Raw genomic sequence first — 22,972 nt, 5'->3', positions numbered from 1 at the left:
AGAGAGTCACCGCTCCCCCCTGCCTCCCACACCACCTACCCGCCCCCATAAGAGATGCCCTCACAGGGTTGGGCCAGAGCTGCATGTCCTGAAGAGCAGGGGCGGGGGGGCTGGGAGGGGGTCCCCGTGACTTTGGACGAGTCCCCTGCCTTTCTGGGCCTCAGTTTCCACACCCCCAGGCGAGAGTCCAGGCGTGGTCCTGTGACCGGCACCGGTGACCCTGCTCCCCCGCACCTGTAGGGTATCGCACTCACCGTCGGGCTGGCCGCGACCCGCCACCTGGGCCACGTCTGGGCCGTCCTAGAGCAGTTTGGCCGGAGCACACCCGTTAAATGGAGCCTCCACAGCTTCTGCCTGAAGGTTCTGGCTCTGGGGCGGTTGGGGGCCTCAACGAGGGGCTGGGCATCAGGACCCCCACCCTCTACATGGGTCTGGGCGTCCGAGAGGGCCTCTGGGGATAGTTAGGGGCACAGGCTTTGGACCAAGCCTCCTGGCCTCCAGTGCCACCTGCAGCGTGACCCGCGTGCCTCAGTTTCTCCTCTTGAATAACAATTCCTCCCTTCCCAGCCGTTGGGATGGAAACGTGGCTTTGAAACGTCTGGCACACAGCAGGTGCCCCGGTGACATCTCGCAGTGGCTGTGCTGGCCGCTGTGTTTATTAATGGCCTTTTGACACGTGCCCTGCCTGTAACATGAGACGAGGGCCAGAGGGCGACCTTGTGCCCCTGCTGATGGGCGGCATGCCCCCCCTCCCCCGTCCTCGCTGCACCCCTGGTCACTCCTGCAGGCAGAATCAGTGTCTGGGGCTGCATGAGGGAGCTCAGGACAGACGGGGGAAGAGTCACAGGTAGGACAGACAGCCCAGCGGGGGCCGGCCACCTCCTCGGGCCCCACAGCCGGCAGGTGACAGAGCAGGGACTGGAACCCATATCTCCAGCCCTCAGAAGGGGCCTAGTCACTGACAGGGAATGGAGGCAAGTGGTCCTCAGGTGACCACCTCAGGTGGTCCTCAGGTGTCTCAGATGTCCCCCCACACTCTCTGGGCCTCCCCCGGGTCCGAAGGTCCAGAGCCCCATTACCATCTCCCTAGGTTGAGGCATGGCCTGCTGGCCCCCAGCAGCCCAAAGGGGAAGTGGGCCCCCAGCTCCAGGGGAGGGGGCTACGCCAAGGCAGGCAGCGTGAGGGGCTAGGACCCTGGCCAGTTCTGGGAGAGCCGAGTGCCTCGCACACACCTCGGGTGACCCCACAGTCCCATTCCAACCCCCCAGAGAGACGATTCCACTCTTCCTATTTTCCTCTCACGGTAAACTGAGCCTCGCAACCCCTCAGAACCCTTGCCCACAGTACCCGCTAGGGTGCAGAGTACTTCCTGTCGCCGCTCCCCCGGGGGCGGGCCAGGGGGACCCTGACGCCCTTTTTCTGTCCCCACCAGGGTCAGAAATCAGAGGACCCAAAGTGGAGGTGGGTCAGCAGCACCATACTCCTCGCCTACGGTCAGATGGCGGTCAAGGCCAAGGCGCACATCCTCCCATGGGTGGACAACATCTTGTCACGGATGGTCTTCTACTTCCACTACAGTTCCTGGGTATGGCTCCCCCGGGCCACTCCTCTGGAGCCCAGCCTTGACACAGCTCAGGCCCCACCAGAACCTGGGTCAGAGAATGCTAGGACCTTCCAGGTCCTTGGGGCACTCCTCCCCACCCTTACCTGACTCTGAAATCAGGAGGAGCCAAGCCTGGCCTCCTCGTTGTCCCACCTACTCACCCCGTCGTCCCACCCAAAGCTTCGAGGGCTTCCGTGGTGGCCCCACCCCCACATTCTCCTTGGCTTTCACTCTGGGGCGTTGGAAGGCCCGGAGATGCCCCATCCCCTCCCCAGGATGATGGCCTGCTGACTCTGTACTCTGCACCCAGGGCGTCCACCCCAGGGGGCTAAGAGGACCAGGCAGCCTGGTCAGGCCATCGCATCCTTCAGATCTTTGGGCTCTGGGTTGCCACACATCGAGTGAGGCGAGACATTGGCTTCTTACTCCTGACCTTGACATGTTGTCAACATATTCACATTTTTAAACAAAACCACACAGCTTCCCCCTCAAAGTCCTACCTATGTGGCCCAGCTGCAGATCTCTGCCATACTCCCTCAGCAATGCCCTGCAGCCACATGTGATGGTGGTGCTCTCTCCTGCCTGTCCTGTGCCCCCTCCATCCCCCGCTCCATGGCCTGACCCCCATGCCCCCATGCCAGGACGAGACCTTGAAGCAGAGCTTCCTCACCGCCATCTTCATGCTGGTGGGGGCCATCAGCCGCAATGAGGGGGCCCACAGCTACGAGTTCTCCCAGATCTCAGAGCTTCTTGAGTGTCTGATGGTGAGTCAAGGTCCTGGGGCAGAGGAAGGGGACCCATGAGAAGGAGGAGACTCCTCCCTCGGGCCAGCAGCATCCACAAGAAGCAGGTGTTGGAAAGGGGCAAAGAAGTTGGATTTCTAGGGCGTGTCCAAGCCCCTCATAGGCTCTGGCACCTGGGAGCGCTCCATGCCCCCCACTTCTCTTGGTTCTTCAGTGACCCTGAGCCGGCCAGTTGTGTCCACCTCCCAGCTGATGTGGCTGAGGCCCAGAAAGGCCAGCACCATCCATTCTGCTAGCACCATCCCAGCTCAGACCACTGCTCACTAGAGATTTCAGGCTTACAGAACCCCAGGGTAGTGGAGGAAACACACAACCGCTGGACAATTACAACTGTAATAATAAAATAACAGTTTACTGAGCTCCCATTCACTGAGCTCCTGCTGTGACTCAGACACTGTGCTTTGCACACCTTGCTTCACACCTGACATGTGTGCAACAACACTCTGTTATTTAAGTAACAGAGTAAGCAAAGCTTGGGGCAGTGTGGAGACTTGCTCAAGGTCATGCAGCCAGTATGTGGCAGTCAGGGTGCAGACGTGACCTGTCTCACTCTAAAGGCTGTGCTCTAGTTCTCTAAGTGCAGCCAGGCCACAGAGGCCCCCGTGGGTGGGTGGGAAGCTGGAGCATGATCCCGTGGGCCATGGGGTGCCAGGCACTGAGTTCTTCAGCCAGGGATGAGACTTGGTGTCAGAAGTGTGATAAGCCCAGGCCTGAGTCACTCAGCCTTCACCTGTGGATCTACAGGTCTTGATGGAGAAGGAACCCCAGGACACACTGTGCACGTCAACTCGCCAGCAGACCATTCACATCATCTCCAGCCTCTGGTACGCTCCCCAGCCCCACCCAGGGTCAGGGCCCAGTTCAGGGCTGTAAGAGGCTCTCAATAAACAGTATAGCTATTGTGATTAATTCACACCTCAGAGAATGAAAGTTGAGCATCATTTGCCCAAAAAGAGCCACCGAAGTTCCCAGTGGTGTAGCCAGGGCTGGGATGAGACCAGTCTGTGCAGTAAAGGGGAGCCTGGGGTACAGGGCTTATGAAGCACCTGCTCCCAACCAGGCCATGCTAGTCCCTTACAAACCCTCCTGGAATTCAACCTGCCCAGGAGGCCCTGTAGGCCAGCGAGGCAGAAGTGTATATTTGAGTCTCTGGTCAAGGACAGAACTGGGTGAGGGGCTGCTGCTCAGGGCTTGTCAAATCTGGTCTACTCTGGCTGGGGGCCCCTTTGCAATCACCGGCCCCCACACCCCTCCCTCACTGCCCTCTACCTCTAAACAGTAAACTGAGGCCGCCCCTGGACTTGAAGAGGAAATCACGGCTTCTGTCCGTCTGCTTCCGCAGTGTGTTCGCCCTGCCACTGATGGACGTCCTGAAGAAACACACCTGCCTCTTCCTGGAGCCACCCAACATACAGGTGTGAAGCTGGCCCATGTACCCCTCCAATGAGAGGGGCCCCTTGGGCAGGCATCTGGCTCTGCCTGCTGTTCGTGGCTTTGGAGGGGGTGCAGGCTAGATGGCAGAGCCTTTGACCCCCCATAGGATAGGGCTGGGGACCCTAAGCATGTTTCTTAACTTCTCTAAGCCTCCATTTGCCCAACTGTGACATGGGGGTGGTAAGTGTGGAGCTAACAGTACTTAATTCTCCAGATAAAAGGGGACACTGGTGTCCCATGTCTGGTGCACAGGGCGCTCTACAAATAGGAGTATAAGTGACCTCTCTCCCTGCCCGCCCAGAGAGCAGCCCTGAGCTGTCTCACTACTTAACTGCTCTCGCCCCACCCAGGCCCCAGCAGGCCCATCCTTTACTGGGCCGGATGCCCCCCTCCGCACCTCATGGGCTCTGCAGAGGGCATAAACCCATCCTCCTGGGGCACCACCAACACCTGCGACCCGAGTGTTTACCCTAAAGGGCAGGGAACCGGTGTTAACCGAGCACCTGCTTTGTGCCAGGCCCCGTGTGTATGTTAGCTCACCTTCCCAGCAGCACTTGTCCACAGGGTGAGGAAACCAGCTCAGAGAAATGGAAGTGTCTGGTGTGGGAGTCGGGGTAGAACCCCACTCCTGCCCCCTGGCCGGGTCCAGACTGGACTGGGACAGATAAGCACTCTGGATGGGGAGAGTGCAAGGGGTGCCCTGGGCCCAGGACAACACCACACCTCCAGAAGGCCAGGGCCTGTCCCCACTCCAACCTTGCAGGAGCCTAAAGTGCCCCCATTGTCAGATGACAACGTCATGGCTGGCTCACCTAGGGAGCTTAGCCGGGTCCCAGACGGTAGGCTGGGGGCTCCTGCTCCTTCCCATTCAATGTGCATCAGCACCCAGTAGGTGGGGCTGACCTCACAACCAGTTCTCACGTGACCAAGGTGGGCTCAGAGAGCTGAAGTGAGTTCCCCAGGGCTCCCAGGGGGTGGACAGCCCGCGCCCAGGGCTCCGCTCTGACGCACCCTGACAGGAGGCGGGCTGGGCACTTTCTCTGGCTGGCTCCCTCCATGAGCACGCCCGGTGAGCCGAGCAGCAAACATTGGGGGTCTCGTGTGAGACCCAGGAGGCAGGACAAGCTGCGTAATTTGCCCCAACTAATGCAAAATGAAAATGCGGGCCCTTGTTTGAAGCTTAGGAAGAATTTCAAGATGGGACCGCAAAGCAGGAAACCAAGCACTCGAGGATCCTTCTGGGTGCCAGGTCTCGCGCAGGTTGCTTGCCCGAGAAGCCAGCCCTGCTGCAAAGGAACTTACCTTGGCCACAGAGAAACCTGTGACCTTGGGCAGGTCTGACCCAGACTGCCCCCCGCCCAATCTCCCAGCTGCCCACATGGGGCTTGTGCCGGGGCCCTTCCTGGATGTGGTGTGAACGCACGTGGTGTGCAGCCTGGCCACGGGGGTGTGCAGGAAGGGGCACCACTACCAGGGAGAGGCCAATGCACTGGGGCCCTGCAGGAGGCCTTGGCCCGCAATCGCAGCCGGGGCCTGGCGGCTGCCCTGACCTGCTCCACCCCCCTGCACAGACCCTCTACAACAAGACCTTGGAGGCCCTGGACCAGATGCTGCAGAGCCTCATCATGCAGAACCCTATGGCCGACGAGCTGCACTTCCTGCTCTCGGTGAGGGGCGGTGGCTGGCACAGCGCAGGGGCGGGGCCGGCACAGGCCGGGCCGAGGACAGACAAGGGAAGGTGCCCGGAGGAGGCAGCGTCTGAACTCCGGGTGGCGAGTGGCCCGTGAACTTGGAGGCTTGAGGGCTGTCCATCTTCAGGGATCACAGCGGCTTGGGGGAACTGGAGGGCAGGACAGCAGGTGCACCTGGTGGGAAGTGGGCCTTGAGCGCCACACTTGAGGGGGGCTGCTGAGGAAGCAGGCTGGGACCTGACCTCCCTCCCCTGAGACCTCGTTCTGCAGCCATGTCTCCAGCTGTGAGGAGGGCTCTCACAAGCCCAGCACCCCCACCCTCTCACCTTGACCGGAGGGAGACCAGTCAACAGGCAGGGACAGTCCAGGGGCAGGGGAGGAACCAGAGATAGGACACTGGCTCAGCTGGGAGGGTTGGAAGTCAGGGCCAGTGGACTTCACCTGAATGAGGACCGAGGAGGTCATGGGGTAGAGAAGGGAAGGGAAGGGCCCAGCAGGCAGAGGGCCCCGCCGAGGGGTGAGCAGCCTGTGTGAGCCCAGGATCAGGACAGACAGAGATTCTGCATGGCTGCAGCTTGGGGAGGGCGCTAAGGTGGCGGCTGAGGGTGAGGAGGGGGGTTTGGGTTAGGTTAGGTCCAGCCTGGAGGCCTTGTGGGGGCGAGGGGAGCCACAGAAGCAGGGGCCCCCAAGCTGGGTGCACCGATGGAAGTCAGGTGTGTGCCTGGCGGGGGTGGGGGAAATGTCTGCATTTTCGCTCACCCCCTTCCCCTCCACCGGCAAAGTAGTGTGTCCCCTCCCCCTGGCAATGTTGGCGACAAACCACAGCAGTGCCGGGAGTGGCTGTGTTTGCCACCGATGGAAGTCACAGATGTGGTCATAGGACATCGCTGGGTCACAGAATCTCCAAATACCGTTTCCTGCATCCGACGTCAGAATCACTGACTATAAGCATCCGTCGCTTTAACAAAGAGGCTCAGATTTGGCTTAAAACTGTTCAGTGTAACTGCTTCAATATGTGTTTGTATCCCTTTGTGACTCCGTGCAATTATGTTGCGCACAGAAAAGCACTGTTCTGTACAGGGGTGCGTGTCGCCAAAGGGGTTCAAACCCAGGGGCCTCCAGGGGCTTTGAGCAGGAAACGACCTCTCTTCTCTGGCAGAGCTGTCTGGAGCAGAGGGGTCAGGAGAGGCTGAGCAGAGGGACAGGGGAGGGCAAGACCTGGGGAGCCATGGACCAGGGTGGGCGAGGCCTGGGGCCCTGCTGAGGAGGCGGGCCGGAGGTGAGGGGCGTGGCTGGACCGGGCGTGGTCTCGGCCAGGGTGGGTGTGGCCTGGGTCCCGGGCGGGGCGGAGCCTTGCTGGCCAGCTAACCGATTGGGGGTCGGGGCCTGAGCCGAGAGGTGAGCCCAGGGCTGAGCAGGGGGTGGCCCCCGCGGAGCCGGGGGACGCGGGGGTGCGCGGCTGCAGCACCCCCTCTCTGCCCCTGCCCACCCGCAGCACATGTACACCTGGCTGGCGTCGGAGAAGACACACGAGCGGCAGCGGGCTGTGCACAGCTGCGTGGCCCTCCTCGGATTCCTGAGCCACGACCTCTACCTGGATGTGAGTATCCAGCTCGCAGGCCCCGCGCCCCACGGCCCCTCTGCGGCCCCAACCAGGCCACCCTCCTCGGGCTCGTGGGGTTCCAGGCCCCCTGGACCTCTGCCACCAGGGCAGCACCAGGACAGTGCCCTACAACACGCCCATGCAACCCCCTTTCTACCACACCAGGGAACAGGCGGAGATTGGGGCCCCCTGCTCAGGTCCTCCCAGCTGGGCTCTGAACCCAGATGCCTGGACCCCTGACCCAGCAGGCTGGGCTCCTGTCAACGCGCTTTGAAGCCTCGGGCAGGTTCCTCTACGCGCTGAGCCTCAGGGTCTCACCCATGAAATGGGAGGAAATGAGTCCTCAGAGGGGTGCGGCCCTGCCCCAGTCCAGGTCAGTGGTGACTGCGGCAACAGTCGCCATCCACCGCGACCCCCAGCGAGTCATGCCTCACAGTCTAACTGCCATCTGTCGCTGGAGCCCTTGGGCTGAATGAAGTCGGCACCATCAGGGAATGAGCGCTTGTGCGTTTATCAGCCAAAATCAGCACTAATTCCTTAGGGAGATTCGTGGGACGTTGAGAAAATTAGTTTCTCTGAACGTTGCCCGGCCGGGGTGTGTTTCTAATGAAGGCGGAGAGGTGGGCATGGGGGCAGGACGGGAGGGAGCGCTCCCTGCACAGACGCCTCCTTCATTCTCAGGGTGAGGGGGACCCCTCTAGAGGGGCTCAAGGGGCCTGCAGTTCATTCAAAATCGATTTCCGCAACCCAGGACCCGGACTGCGACCGGGGCAAGTGAGGCGCTGACCTGGGGTGCAAAATTTACCCAGACACCAAAACACCCCACAATCAAGATAAATAAGGTGGTGTTTTGAAGCAATCTACTCAGCAAATGGCGGCAGCTGTGGGCTGGCTGCCTGTTGTTATAAATAACGTTTTATTGAAACCAGGGCGGGGGTTAGGGCCAGGAGAGTGAAGCACCATGAGGTAAGGTGGTGGTAATGCAGGGCCAGACCGTCTCTAGGTACAGTTTTGAAACTGTGTGCATCAGGAATTGTTACATTCATTTTGACTTTTCTAAATATTGCATTAAAGTATTCTTTCTCTTCGTTTCTGAGTTTGGGGTCAGCCCCTTAAGTTGTGCCCTGAGCTGTTGACTATAGCGGCCCGACTGGGTGGGCAGAGCCTGGGCCTGGGGTCCCGAGAGCTGAGTCCCAGCCCTGCCACATGGTTGGAGGGGATGCATTCTGATGCTGGCCGAGCTGGGGTGAGTGCACAGCAGAGGGGAGACCCCACGGTAGGGTCTGGATTCTGTGGTTCCCATACTTTCGCTGCAGGCCAAAGAGGACTTCAGGAGGACTGGGCAGCTGGTGGGCATGCTGGGGATTTTGTGCCAGGACCCTGACAAGGCCACCCGGCACTCCAGCCTGGAAGGGTTGGGCCACCTCTACCAGCTCCTGATGCTCCAGAGAGGTGAGCCTCCGAGGGCCACCACGGTGGACCCACGGCCACCCTGACCACAGCCTCAGCTGAGACCACACCCACACTGCTGAACACAGCCCATCCCAGATCTGCCCCCAAACCCACCTCTAACCCCAGCCACGGCCCTGGAACGCCCCCCTCCCCCAGGCCCACTCACACTCCCGTCCCCATAAGGGCACAGGCCTGACCCTGGCTACACGCGACCCCACCCTAACTCTTGCCTGTCCCAACCTAGACCCCAGCCCACCTCTGCCCCGCCCTCACCCTCGCCCAATCCCGCCCCTGGCCAGCGAGGGAACTTCCAAACGTGGAGGCGCAGGCCCCCAAGCAGCTCTCCCAGGCCAGCGAGGATGGGGCCCCCATCTGGAGCAGCGGAGACCAGCAGACAGCTCCCCCCACCCCCCGTGAGATGGCATTCCCGAAGGATCACATCTTCCAGCTTGGCAGCTCCCAAGTCATCAAGGTCAAAGCCCTTAGAATGGTGGGTAGGTCCGGGTGGGGGGAGGCCTGGCCGTGCTCTGCTCCGACCCCCCACCACAGGGCTTCCAGCTGTTGGGGTGGCCCTACTGCACCCCTGGGGGGATCAGACCCCGAGCCAGGAGTAAGTATTAAAAAACCAAGGCTGGGATCTCACCTGTGTCTCTGGTGGTTGACTGAGAGTGTTTGGAGAAGTCCGTGGCCCCTGGCCTGGGACCTGGGAGTTGGGGGAGGGGGGATTGGAGGGAGAGACCAGGGACAGACCCTGGGGTCAGCAGCCCAGGCCTGAGTCCCAGCTCTGTCCCCCACGGCTGTGCAGCGTAGACAAGCCCTCTCCCCTCTCTGAGCTCCCAGCTTTCTCCGTAAAATGAGCAGGCTGGCATTGTAAAGTCCTGGCCACCATGAGCACCCGGTAAATGGTGGTGTCGGGACGGCTCCCAGGGTAGACACCCTTCCCTGTAAGTCTGGCTTTTGCGGGATGAGAATTCTGCAGAAATATCCCTGAATTCCTCATTTTCCCGGGGGGCCTCTCAACCCTCCGAAAGCCAGACCCTCCTCCTATGAAGGCAGAGCACGTCTCCTCTTGCACGGTCACCTGGTCTACCTCAATCAGCCTCTCGGTCAGCAGCCTCGGGGAGCCCAGCAATTCCCCCAAGGCCCCTCTCATCACCCCAGGGAGGTCCCGTAACTTTGTGACATCCTGTGCCTGATCTGTGTTCTCTTCTGAACATGAGCGAGTCTGAGGCACTGAGTGTGGGCTGGATGCTGGCGTTAACTGGACAAGCCATGTTTCCTGGAGCCTCATGTTCGGAGTGGGCAGTCCGTGATGTCTCCACCTGGTGACTTTGCTCGTCCCTTCCTGGTGTTGAGCCCATGACTGACAAAGACCCCTGTCCTTGGCGTACTGATCGGTCTCCCCCTGTTAGACCTTGGGCACTCCAGGCCAGAGGCAGGGTCTTGCCAGGGCTCAGCGCGAGGCCTGGTGGTAGAGCCAGCCTTTGATAGATACCCATCAAGTTGAACCAAATGAAGAAGCGTTTGCACGCAGCTGGTAAGGGCTACAAATATTCCATTAAAATTATTAAAATTATTTTAACATTCTAACCAGCAGCTAATCCTAATAGTCTCACAGACATTTTACCAAAATCTTAGAATAATGATTCTAATGAATATTCTAACATCTGTTATTTAACACTTATTTTTATATCCAATAAAAATACAAACATCCTAACAGACTTTCAAACATTTCACCAAATAGGCTAGCATGCAAAGAAACATGTTACCTCCTTCAACATCCTTTCAGACTTCAAACCTTTCTGTCAGCCCCTGTCACCAGCATTCTATCTTCCTCTATCAGACGCTCCAGTCGGAGCCTTCCAGTAGAACTTTCCGAAAGGATACAAGTGTCTCTGTCCACACTGTCCAAGGTACCCAGTACTGAGCACTGGAAATGTGGCTAGTGCTGCTGAGGAACTGAGGTTTTAAATGTTAGTTAAGTTTAAGTTTAAATAGGTACGTGTGGCTGGTGGCCACCATATTGAGCAATAATGCTCGAAGTCTTTCTGGAAGGTTCCACCCGGGCCAGCCTCGGGCTGTCAGAGACTATAGTCTGAGGCTATGGAGCAGGGGTCCCACCCACCACCTTGCATTTCCTCCAGAGCCTCTTTATCACCCCAAGCGGCTCACGGTCTGGACTTAGAGTCACTCTTGGGAGAACACGGGCAGAGGCCAGTTGGGCTCTTGGGGAGGCCCTAGCACAGGACGGGAGCCCTGGGCTCTGGAGCCAGCCTATGCCGTGGTAAGGGCATCCACGCGCCTCTCTGGGCCTAGGGGGTGACCCAGGTGACCTTGAAGACCCTTCACAACTCTGAAGTTCAAGTGCTCTTTCTTAAAATCATGGAAGGAGGGCTGGGGCTTGGCCTGGGGAGCAAGCACCCAGCGGGACGGAGGCGGGCAGCTGAGGAAGCCCACGAGGCGAGGACAGGGCAGAGGAGGGGAGGAAAGGAGGCTGGCGGGGCCGTGCAGGTCCCAGGACAAGCACTGGGTCTGAGTGAGGAAGGGAGCCATGCCTCTGCCCTACCGTGGGCATCACTCTCTCCCTTCCTGCCCCCGGGCCGTGGCTGGCTCAGAGACATGTGCAGGTGATCACGTGTGGTCCCGGAGGAGAGGGGCTCAGAATTACCGGGTGCTCAGAAACCCGAGTGGCCTGAAGCAAAGGGAAAGGGAAAGCAAAGGCAGGAGAGGACACCTGGGCACGCGTGACCCACAGTGACGGCTGCCCTCACTCCTGCCGGTACAGGAGGTCATGAAGCATCTCACGGTGGCAGAACTGACCGACCTCATCTGGACAGCCATCGACGGACTGGGATCCCCCAGCTCCTTCCACGTGCAGGCGGCCGCCAACATGCTGCTCCTCGCCATCCAGGAGCACGGGGCCGAGCTGGAGACGGTGAGAGGGCCGGGGCACCCGCTGAGGGTGGGCCGGGACGGGTCTGGGGGCAGAGGGACGCCCGGCAGCCAGCACCTGAAGCCAGCGTCTCTGGGCCAAGGCAGCGTCCCCGAGCTCAGCCCCGATGGGGGAGCCACAGACCCCACCCTGACAAGTTCCACTGAATGAATGAGTGAGCGAATGAATGAACGAATGAACAAACGGCCCAAGCAGGTGTCCTGGGGCCCTGAGTGGTGTTTGCAGGCTCGTGAGGCACACGGGCGCTGATGGGACAACTGCTCCAGGCTCTGGCGTAGCACATGGGGGAGGAGAAGGCACAGACCTTTCCAGAAGTTCCCGGTCCAATGGGCAGGGCAGACACGGACAGATAAGGACTGAACAACATAGGAACTGCACCCAGTGGGGTGGGGGTGGCCCCCGGGAAAAGGACGATTGATGACGCGTCCTGCAGATGGGGAAGCCCCAGGCGGGTGAGCAAGGGCACCGAAAGTGGAAGGCGAGGGGCGTTCCAGGCTCCCAGAACAGCGTGTGCCCAAGTGGCCTGCTCGGGAGGTGACGAGGCCGGTGTGTCTGAGCCTTCCGGTGACTGGGCAATGTTTGGACAGAGTTGGAGGGCCTCTCGTGCCAGGGGAAAAGGTGGTGGGACCTCTCTCCCCTCAGCCTGGGACTCCCCTTCTGACCAGGCATCCGGGGCGGGGACGTGCCTTCCCTCAGACTTCCCCGGGCAGGGCTGGCCTCCCCCATCAGACCAGCTCTCCCCCCTATATCCTCTGCCTCCCTGCACAGGTTGCCAAGCTGGGCCGAGCCATTCACTTGCAGCTCTGCTCTGTCCACATCCCCCAAGCCAAGGAAGTCGCCCTGCACGCCATCACCCTGCTAGCCCGGAACCACACCTCGGAGCTGGTGGCCACCTTCCTGGACCCCTCCATACCCTTGGACAGGTGCCCGGCCCCACCCTCCATCCTCCCCCGGGCGGGGAACAGGGCCCCACCCCCAGCTCTTCCCTCCTGCCTGCCCCCTCACAGCGGCCCACAGGGACCCCCACAGGCCTGGGTGCAGGGAGGGAGCCTGCGTATCTGTTCGCTTCCTGCACGCCTCCTGAGGCCGGCTCCGGGGGGCCACTGCCCACCATCCCGTGCCACATAGGACACCCCGGCCCAGCCCCTGTCACCCGTCGCCTCGTGGACCCCAGGCGCGCCTGAAAGACCCCAGCCAACACCTCCTCTCCCTCCCCCACCCCGGTGGTCACCGAGGCCCTTTTGGGTGGGGCTGGCTTTCTCTCGAAGCCCTCAGACCCCCCCCACCCTGAGTCTGGAGGCGGGCCAGCCACACTCGGCTGCCAGAAACCCCGCCCTCAACCCTGCACTCCACCTTCACACCTGCCCCTGAGGAAAAAGCACACATTTTTCATTCCCGGCCACCCGCCTGCAGCTCTCCACTCCCCCCCCAGCCCCCCGCACCTCTGACACCGCACTCGGCTGCCAGCCTTGCTTCCACTCCGCTGAGGAGTCAGAAGGCACCGGAAGAGAGCTCCCTCCAGCTCCCAGCACCCGAGACTTGTTTCCAGAAAGATTTCCGCTTTCCACGCTGTTGTTCGTAATTTCGAGGGTTCTGGAGGGTCTGTTTTGTTTTGCTTTGTTTTGTGTGTGTGTGTGTGTTTGTTTGCATTGGGAACAGAGAATGTCACCTGCTTGATGGAATTTGAGGATCTTTTGAACAGCCGTTGCGAATGTTGTCCGGGCCCCCGAGAAGAAGGTGTCTTTTCCATCGTCAGGCGCAGAGCTTGAAGCGTATCCTCAGAGTTGCCCTATTGACTGTGTTGTATATGTATTTAACCGATGTCCATTTGGATCTGTCTCGTTCTGAGAACAGCACGCTGGAGTCATTTCTAATGCACTTCTATCCACGGACCCCTCCGCCTCCCGCAACTTCTACCTCGTAAAGGTGGTTGTCATGGGATCTGTGCAGACACACAGCTTCCTGAGCAGCCGTGACGTTGGGCATGATCGAGTGCACTGCCCTGTCACATGTAATGCTCCGAGGGCCCGCAGCCCACTGTGTCTGTTCTCGGGACAACAGGTGCGCCTGTGCTCGCCTACGTTTCCGCGTCGGCCCCGCGTGTGTCTGTCGTCCCACAGACAGCGTGGAGCCCGGTTTCGATTTGTGATCCAAATTGGAAGTCTGTTTCTTTTAACCAGGGAGCTAAGTGCTTCCTCCACACTGATCGATACGACTGGCTTGTGGAGTCTCTACCCCATCCTCATATCCCGTCCTGGTGTGTGTTTTATTTTATTTGTTCTATTTCTTTTTCTACGGGAGGCGTGGTCTTTGATCCTTAATCATTTTTTCCATTTAAGAAAATGATCCTTAATCCTTTTTTCCATTTATGGGTTCACCTTTCGTAGTCTGCTTTATCCATCTTCTACGGGTACCTTCTACCTCCCGGCCACCTGCCCATAAAACCAGCAGCGAGACTGATGTCCTCTGTGCCACCCCTCTTCTCCTCCTGTGTTTTCAGCTGCACATGTTCACTTGGCCGAAGTCGGCACTCAGCTCAGCTCTGGCCCCGACACGCGCCCCCTCGCCTCCCCTGGAGAGCCCTAGTCCTGTCCTAAGTGGACGAGCCCGTCTCTGACAGGCTGGGGGGGGGGGGGGGGGTGGCCAGCTCCAGGCCGCCCTGGGCACCTGCGTGTCACAAGTCATGTGCCTTGAAGGACAGCTTGGCTGGTCATAAAATCCTTGGTTCACACTTTCTTCTATTAAGTCTAATGACAGTAATCTTTTTGCCTTGGTAAATATGTTTGCCTTTGCAAGAGGTCTTTTTTTTTTTTTAATGTTTACTTATTTTTGAGAGACAGAGACAGAGCACAAGCAGGGGAGGGGCAGAGAGACAGGGAGACACAGAATCCAAAGCAGGCTCCAGGCTCCGAGCTGTCAGCCCAGAGCCCGACGCGGGGCTCAAACCCACGAACCGCGAGATCATGACCTGAGCCGAAGTCGGAAGCTCGACCTCCTGAGCCCTCCGGGCGCCCCTGCAAGAGGTCCTTCTTCCTGGACACCTTGGAGCGGGTTTCTTTACCTTCGAAATGTAACTGTTTTATTAAGAAATGTCTCAGAGTTGATCACTCTGTGTTAATTCTCGCAGGGACCTGGTAGACTCTTTGACTATGTAGGTTTAGGCCTTCTGCCGTTGCTGTTACTGTTTCTGGAAAGTTCTCTAGGTCATCGCTTCAAATATCAGTTCCGATCCCCTGCTGCGTTTCTCCTTCCAGACTGGGAATCGGAGTGCCGTCCGTCCGTCCCTGCAGTACGTTGTCCTCTTTGCTCCTCCCCTGGGAGCATCTTTCTGCTGTTCCTCAGTGCCCCTCAGCTTCCGTCTTAGCCCTCTGGGCGTCTTGCGTTTTTTCCACCTGTGAGATGATGTCGTCTCTCCCACCGCTTCCTGGAACTCAGTCCACTCCCTTTTCCTTTCTTCGCTGCGGTTTTTCTTTTTTTTTTTTTTTTTTGAAGCGACAATTCGAGGTGGCTTTTCCTATCTGTCGGTGCCGGCTGGAGTCCGTGGGGCTGCAGGGGCCGTGTGGCCTCACGGCCTTGTCTGCCCCGGGCTGCTCTTTAGGGAGGGGTTTCCTCTCTTGTGAACTGACCGTCTTTCTCGGTTTGGTTTTGTTGTTGTTGTTGTTGCAACACCTCTGTGGACCTGTTCGTTTTGTTCCCGTTCCTATAAAACCCTAGTAGCGTGTTCTGTAGGATTCCAAGTTCAATGGCACCCTCTTCTGTTTAGTGTAGCAAAGTCCAGATAATTTAGGAGATTCTGTGTCTTCGTGGCAGTGAAAGGGGCCTGTGCCCTCCAGTTGGGGTTTTTCGAGTGTTTGGGGGGGTGGGTTCCTTTTTCTGTTGTAGGGCCTTAACTTTTTCTCTTTCGCATTGTCCCTTTTGTCACCCAGTTTCTCTAGCCAAAGCTCTCAGGGTCCCCTTGACTCTCCTGTCTACACCCAGACCCATCCTCAAGGATCCCAGCAGCACACCCTCCCCCTCACCCCTGTGTCCCCAGCCCTGTCACCACCCTAGTCAGGACATCGCTGGCTGCCACAGAGTCCCTGGCCATGTCCACCCCTCCCTCCCAGCAGCCAGAACAGGGCTTCACTAGTAAGTCGGACCCCCTCACTCCTGTGCTGCAAGCCCTCCGGTGGCCCCATCTCACTCAAAGTCAAAGCCAAAACCTTGACAGTGGCCAATAAGGTCGTGAGCTGGCCCACTCTCTCCACCCCGACCATGCTGGCCCTGAACATACCAACAACGGCTCTGAGTCGGGGCCAGAGGCCAGGGCCACATGGCTTCCCCCTTACGTCCTCGGGTCTTTGTGTCCCGTCCTGGGGACGGCTTCCCCGCTGCCCCACTAGAAACCGAGCACAGCAGATGCGCCCTCCCGCTGTCTCCTGCGGCCCCCTCCCCTCCCCTGCTCTGTGCTCTTGGTCTGACGTGCCCTTGCTTGCTGGCTGAGCCGCGCTGTAGGGGTCGCTCCCACACGGGCAGGGATTTTACCCATTCTGTCACTGCTCTGTCCCCAAGTTCACTGCCCACACGTGACCGTGCTGAGCACACACGTGCCGACAGAGCAAAGTAGAAACCGTGGCCTCTGGGTGCCCTCGCTCCTGAAGGAGCCTGTCACCTAAGTCCCTCCAGGCAGGCTCTGCCCCCAGAGAATTGCCCTCGGTCACACAGCTGTGAGGGCACAGAGCAGGGACTTGGGCCCACGTCCTTCTGACAGCAAGGGCCGCACTCTTTCTAGGCCCCACCCTATGCTTCAGAGTCTCAGAAAGCCTCGGAGCTGTCGTGCCCGCCCAGCCCAGGGCTGTCTGAACACTGGGGTGGGGGCTCATCCAGGCCCCCGCTCTGGCCTCCGGACCCCACCCCCGCCCCTCCAGGAGCTTCTACCCAGCACGCAGGCCCACAGACCCCGTAGCACAGAAAACAGAGGGCCGTCAGGGTCACCGACCTCTCGGGAGCCCCAACACCCTGCCTCCCCAGGTGTCACGGGCCAGTGCCTCGGACCAAGTGGAAAGGTCACAGGACCGGGCAGGCCTGGCCCCCAGCCCCAGCTGCTCTGTCACAAGGCAGGGCCCCGATCAGGGCAGTCCTCTCTCTCTCTCTCTCCAGTCCTCAGTGTCCCCATCTGCAAAATGAACACAAGTTAGCATAAAGCTCTGATGGCCCCCACTCGACCCAGGTCAGGCCCGGGGAGCTGGACCCCAGCAAACCCAGGCCAGGAGGAGCCAGCCGGGGCAGGCCTCCAGGCAGAAGTGCCAACGGCTGAGCGGGTGCAGGCCGGGCGGGGAAGGAGTGCTCGCAGCACACGTGGAGGCCCGGAGCGGCAGAGGTCGGAGGGCAGGGGTCAACTGGACTTTGGAGCCACTGAAGGCGACAGACAGACTCAGAGTCTGTAGCTGGGGTGCGAGGAGCCTGGAGGACAGACCCTGAAAGTGAGACCCAGGAGCACGGACCAGGGGCAGCTGGCCCACTGTCCATGGCACATCCCCCAGGCCGCACACACACACACACACACACACACACACACACACACATACACACACCCGTCCACACCACCCTTCGTGGTGAAGGTGGTCACCCTGAGATGCTCTCCTCCACCCCCCAGGCCCCCGGATCCAGCCCAGCCTCCTCCCTCCCCCTCCCCTTCCCCCACTACTCCAGGCGCCTGAGACCCCGCTCACCGTGGCCCGCGCTGTGGCCGAGCACAAGCAGGGCTGGCCTCACGGCCCCTCTTTGCCCACAGCCACGCCTTCCAGTTGTGGAGGGCCCTGGGGGCCGAGCGCCCCGTGAGCCGCCTGGTGGTGGCCACGCTGCTGGCCTGGCTGCAGGAGCGGCCGCTGCCCCCCGGGGCCAGAGACGGCAGCCCCCCGCCCGAGGATAAGACCTACCTGCGCTCGCTCACCGTGAGTCTCTGCAGCCACTGCCTCGACGCGGCCCCCAGCCGCCACCGGGCAGACCGGCTTCCCGTGTGCAGACGCCGGTGGCATCCAGGGCACCCGCTGTGCTCCAGGCTGGGGGAGGGGGAGCCCTGTCTCCGGGCCGGGGAAGGGGCACGGCCAAGGGCTGAGCACGTCCTGGGGTGGGGGGGGCTACGGAGCCCGTTTCTACCCCCTGAAGTGGGACGGCGGTGGTCCTGCAGGGCTGCTGAGGGCCCTGGGTCACACGGGCGTGTCCCCAGGATCCCGGACGCGCTGTGTGGGTGGCCTCACAGCCCGGGGGGCTCCAGGAGACAGGTTCCGGCCGAGGAAGAGCGGGGGCGGGGGGGCGATGGAGAACCCCTCCGTCCACACTTGGGCTCTGGGGCTGTAGATCTTGGAGGAACCTTTGAGGCCGCCTTCTGCAGCCCCCGCCCTCCTGTAGGAATCCCCCCAGCCCAGCTTTCCTCCTTACACAGCTGCAGGAGCGGGGAGCTCACTTCCTAGCACGGCCACACCTGTCCTCCACGGCTGGACTCTACGAGGCAGCCGCCGTGGCCAACCCTGTTGTCTCCCCGGCTGAGACACCCCCCCCCCACCCCTAAAGCCCCCTGAGCAGCAGCCCAGAGCCCACAGGTGCCCCTCCCCACCCGGAGCCCCCAGGCTCGATTCCGTCTGAACGTGGCCGCAGAGGGGGGGTCCACCCCGTGCCCGTGCGGCCCCCCGCCCTTCCCCTTAACGCCCTTCCCGCCAGAAACCACACAGCAGCACGGGGTCAGCAGGGGGGTCTTGTCTGTGTCCCTCCACACCCCGAGCCCTGGCCTCCCTCTGTCCTGACTGCTCAGCACTGTCCCCCCACCCTGAGGACCTTCCGGATCGAATGCTCCGGTGGGCACGGGAAGCCTCGGGCCGCCGTCCCCAGGCTCGGGAGCTACAGCGTGTCCCCTGCCCCCTGCCAGGCCATGAACTTGCTCCATGAGCTGCAGTTTGCCGGAGAGTTCAAGAAGGCGGTGCAGGAGGCCTACCCAGAGCTCCTCCTGGCCCTCCTCACCCAGACGCACTACATCTCGGAGCTGAACCTGCCCGAGGAGCCCCAGCCCCGCCAGGAGGCCCAGCCGCTGGCCACGCCCAGTCCGCAGAGGTAGGGGGGCGTTCAGGCTCCGCCTGCAGGGGTGAGGCAAAGACCCCGACCTCCCAGGGCTGAGAAAGCAGGGGCACGCCCCACGGCACCAGGCACCTACTGTCCCAGTTCTGGAGGCCAGGGTCCGAGTTCAAGGTGTCGGCAGGGCCGTGCTGCCTCTGAAGCCTGCCGGGGAGGACGCTTTCTGCCTCTTCCTCTCCTGGCTCTGCGGGCAGTCTCCGTGTCCCTGGCCTGTGGACGCGTTGCTCCCGCCTCTGCTTCCCTTGTCACCTGGTGTCCTCGGCCATGTGTCTCTGGCTCAGTTTCCCTCTTCTTGTAAGGACACCGGTCATGATGGGTTAGGGCCACCCTAAGGGCCTCATCTTAACTCGATTGCATCTGCAAAGACCCTGTTTCCAACTAAGACCACACTCACAGGTATGGGGTTTAGGACCTGGACATAGCTTTGGGGTGGGCAGGGGGGAGAGTCGACCCCCGAGCACCGTCACGGCCAGCGCCGCAGTCACGCGGAGGGACTCAGGGCAGGCATGTGGCTGCTTTACTTGCTCCCCGAGGGTCGCTGGGCAGCAGACATCCTCGGTGACAGGACACAGCACCTAACGTCTGCCCACACCGGGGCACCGGGTCTTTCCTGAATGTGGTCCTTGTGGGGGTTCGGCGAGATGTTTCTCGTCCTCCCCCATTGTACAGATGAGGAAACCGAGGCTCAGAGAGGGTCAGAGGCTTTCCCAGAGACACACAGAATGCCCTCGAGTTGCTGAGCTAGTGCCCGTGGGATGGCAGGGGTGTCCCCCTGGCCACCGCTGAGCCCGTGAGGGCAGACGCCCCTCCGGGTCGCCTTGCGCATTGCTCTGAGCCCTGTACACTTTTGCACCGACGTGGGCGGGTGTGGCCTGAGCGGCGTGGACGGGGCCTGCGTCAGAGGGTCTGCGCCCCCGTGGCGCTCGGCCACGATTTGGGCCGGCTGCCGCGGCCTCCCTCCACGCCAGGTCGTGTCTTGAGAAACCCAACAAGCAAGTCTTTAAAACCCACGGGGACCGACTCTTTTCATTTGTTTGTATTATGATGTGTTTCACGTAATTTGTCAGTTTTAACAGCTCTCCCCAAGGCGCGTCACTGAGAAAAAAATGCCACTTCTTCTCGTATTGCTTCTGAATTCGAATGTGCATAAAGTTCTTTTTTTATTCACATCAACCGTGCGAAACGCATGAATCTTCCCTAATAAGCTAATAAAAACGTTCTCCTCCCAGAACGTACGTAGGAGGGCCAGGAGGGGGCTGCAATGAAGCAACTCCCTCCGTCTGCTGCCCCCCCCTCCCAGCCCTGCCCCTGCCCACCCGGGTCCAGCCTCCAGCTCCCCCTGCCCCACCTCCCACCCCACCCCACCCCCCCGCCGCTCTCCTGCCCTCCGCGCCCCAGCCCGATCCCAGTCAAAACACATCCAAGGCCTCATGACCCCCAGCCTCTCCCCACTTACTTCAGAAAAAGCCAGATCCTCGCAGTGGCCCCGAGGCCCCTCTCCCTCTGGCTCCCTGTTGCCGCCTCCGGGACCTCATTTCTTGTCACACGCCCCTCACTCACACCCTCTGCTCCAGCCTCTGACGTCTCCCCACTGTTCCTTAGACCCCGCGTGTGACTGCCTCGGGGCCTCTCACTCCCTGCTCCCGCTCCCCCCGATACCCTCACTTCTTGCCGGGGTCTCCGACCACCTTCTCTAAAACGGTGGTCCTACTTCTACCCTGCCGCTCCCCCTCCCAGGGCCACTGCCTGACAACTGTTATCTGTGCCCCGTAGACCGGAAGCCCCCAGAGAGCCGGGGTGTCTGTCTGTCTCGCCGGGGGGAACAGGGGTGCCTGTCCGTCTGATTTAGGGCTCCCCCAGGGAGCAGAGTGTCTGTCTGTCTCACCGGGGCTCCTCCAGGGAGTGGGGGTGTCTGTCTGTCCCCCCCCCAGGGAGCAGAGGTGTCTGTCCATCTGATTTGGGGCTCCCCCAGGGAGCAGAGGGCCTGCCTGTCTCCCCCAAGGAACCAGGGTATCTGTCTGTCTGACTTGGGGTTTCCCCAAGGGACATATCTGTCTGTCTCCCCCAGGGAGGGGGTATCTGTCCATCTCCCCGGGGCACCTGTCAGCTTCTTACCCAGGCCAGCTGGCTGGAGATGCTCAGGCAGCACTGGCCTCTCCCTCCCGGACCTCAGCCCCGCAGCCTCTCTCTGGACAAGTCCTCTCCAGGGAGGAGGGAGGTGGCCCAAGCGACTGAGGGACAGGGTCTCTGACCCCCCTGCCTGGCATAGTCCACCGGCTCTGATTGGCCGGTCTTGGATCACATGCTCACCCGTGAGCCAATCGCCTCGGCCGCGGGGGCACATGGGGCTCTGACCGGGTGGGGCTCCCACACCCTCCCTGGGGCTGGGACAGGACCTGAGCCCCCCTTGCCCGGAGGAAAACCCGAAGGGCCCAAAGGAAGGGCAGGCCAACCAGCAGCAGGGCCAGCAAATAGTCCGGGACGGTGGGGACACGGGCAGCCACTGTTACCCAGCGACCGCTGCAGTCCAGGGTCTGACGCCCGGCGGATGTGGCACCATGAAGGGGGACACAGGCCAAGGAGGGGATCGGGGCACCCGCTGCTGAGAGGCCTCCTGTCTGTGGTGCCCCCAGCAGCATGGGGGTGGCACCGGATACCAGGGAGCACCCCAGTGAGGCAGGATCAAGCCTCTGAAGTCTCTGACACCCTGCTAAGCTGGGCCAGCCTCTGGGACCAGCAAGTGGGGGGTGGGCATGGCACCCCTTCCCCAGCAGGGCTGCAAAGACACCACCGCCCTCCCTCTGGGTCCCTTTCCTTTGGATCTCTGACAAACAAAGCCTCTTTCTTTAGAGAGTTAACTGCTTTGGTCAGTTCTCGGCTGGGTTCTCCTCTGGGACCCGTCTTGCCCCATGAAGGACTTCTCATCCCTTTAGTTTCTCCATCATGGACCAACTCTCTCATTCTCATGGGGCATCTGATTTCTCTTTATTTCAAAGACACTCTCTTGGACCACTTCTAAGTACAGCCAACATATTTTCCTTTTTGCCCTGGCTTCCAGGAAGCTCATATGTAAAGTTAACATTCGGAACCTCCCTACAGTACTTGGTGCTTCCTTTTTGTTTCTCACCTCCTTCCAATTTGTTGTCTTTTAAACTTTAAGCTTTCAAGGTAAAGCTCTTTATTTAAAACACTGTTCACAGTCCTGGTTTTTGGCAGTTGACAAGGAGCAAACGAGCAATTCATAACGATATGCTCTTCGGTCCCGGATCTGAGATCGAAGACCTCATCCTAACCTCCCCTGTGAGCACTCGGCCCTGGACGAGTGGTCAACACTCCGGGCCTCGGTCAAGGCGAAGGTGAAGTGTTCGATGGCATGACCCCAGCCCCAGCATCTTCTTGTCCGTTTGCCCGGCGGGCAGGGGCCCTGGGATCTGCAGGGAGATGTGACTTCCCAGGGATTGAGCAGGGAGGGGCCGACAGAAGGCACAGGACTCGGTCCCGCCTGTCCTCTCCTTACCACCCCGGGGCCCCCACAGCCCTGCCCAGACCCGCCTCCATTCCTGGCCAAGCCCGGCCCCTGGCCCCTGGCTCGGCGGTGCCCCTGCCTCCCGTCCATGCTCCCTGCGGCTCTTGGAGGAAAAGAGAGGTAGAAGGGCTACCTCGTCAGCACTTGCAGGGGGACCACTGTGTGCCCCACTGGCAGCACTTAAATATCGACGGGTGCTTGCTGTGTCCCAGACCACGCTCATCACCAGAGGCGGGACCCTCTGCTAGGGAGCTCACAGCCCCATGGAAACGCACATGGGGGTCGGGTGACAGCCCGGTGACAGTTGGGTGCTTGACACACTGTGCAGAGTGCCCTGAGGGAGAGTCATCACCTCCACAGAGGATGACCACCTATCGTGTAGTCCCTGAGGACCCAGCACCTGGGCTGAGACCTCACTGATGGTTGAGGTCCCTGGGTGGGGGCTGAGAGGGCACAGAGGCTTGGGGGGAGGGGACAAGCGGGGCGGGAACAGGAAGGAGGCCTTGAAAGCGGCCTCCACACCGAACAGTGGGGAGCCACGGAGGGCTCTATGCAGAGGGAGTGGCAGGGTCCAACTGGCACTGGGGATGGGTGGTCAGAGTGGGCAATGTCCAGGTGAGGGAGACCCAGCGCTGCCCTCCTGCAGCTAACATGTGACCAGGGGACTCCCGAGAGGGCGTCTGGACTCCAGGTCGGAAAGAGGAGGCCGGGCCTCATTTCCGCGTCGTGTTCCTGGGAACAGCAGCAGTCGGGGCCTGAGGCATCGGCAGGTCAGACACACGAATCCAGCCCAGTGTCCA

At 60.7% G+C, this 22,972-nt stretch overlaps 1 protein-coding gene across 3 annotated transcripts in view; it reads left to right on the top strand.

Annotated features, from left to right (window-relative positions):
- The window catches only part of LOC109273033 (maestro heat-like repeat family member 5), a 61,055-nt gene that overhangs the window by 27,926 nt on the left and 10,157 nt on the right, over positions 1 to 22,972 (top strand). For all 3 annotated transcript variants that reach the window (XM_053896393.1, XM_053896394.1, XM_053896395.1), the window contains exons 9-21: positions 241 to 360; positions 1,433 to 1,585; positions 2,245 to 2,367; positions 3,151 to 3,230; positions 3,686 to 3,821; positions 5,412 to 5,507; positions 7,027 to 7,131; positions 8,451 to 8,586; positions 8,886 to 9,058; positions 11,372 to 11,521; positions 12,308 to 12,462; positions 17,313 to 17,472; positions 18,444 to 18,625. In XM_053896393.1, the coding sequence (XP_053752368.1) occupies positions 241 to 360; positions 1,433 to 1,585; positions 2,245 to 2,367; positions 3,151 to 3,230; positions 3,686 to 3,821; positions 5,412 to 5,507; positions 7,027 to 7,131; positions 8,451 to 8,586; positions 8,886 to 9,058; positions 11,372 to 11,521; positions 12,308 to 12,462; positions 17,313 to 17,472; positions 18,444 to 18,625 (1,769 nt within the window). The remainder of the gene's footprint in view (positions 1 to 240; positions 361 to 1,432; positions 1,586 to 2,244; positions 2,368 to 3,150; positions 3,231 to 3,685; positions 3,822 to 5,411; positions 5,508 to 7,026; positions 7,132 to 8,450; positions 8,587 to 8,885; positions 9,059 to 11,371; positions 11,522 to 12,307; positions 12,463 to 17,312; positions 17,473 to 18,443; positions 18,626 to 22,972) is intronic.

The sequence above is a fragment of the Panthera pardus genome, unplaced genomic scaffold (assembly GCF_024362965.1).
Source record: "Panthera pardus isolate Hobbes unplaced genomic scaffold, ASM2436296v1 HiC_scaffold_7, whole genome shotgun sequence".
NCBI lineage: Eukaryota > Metazoa > Chordata > Mammalia > Carnivora > Felidae > Panthera > Panthera pardus.
The sequence above is the reverse complement of the archived record's forward strand: the minus strand, read 5'-3'. Positions and strand labels throughout refer to the sequence as shown.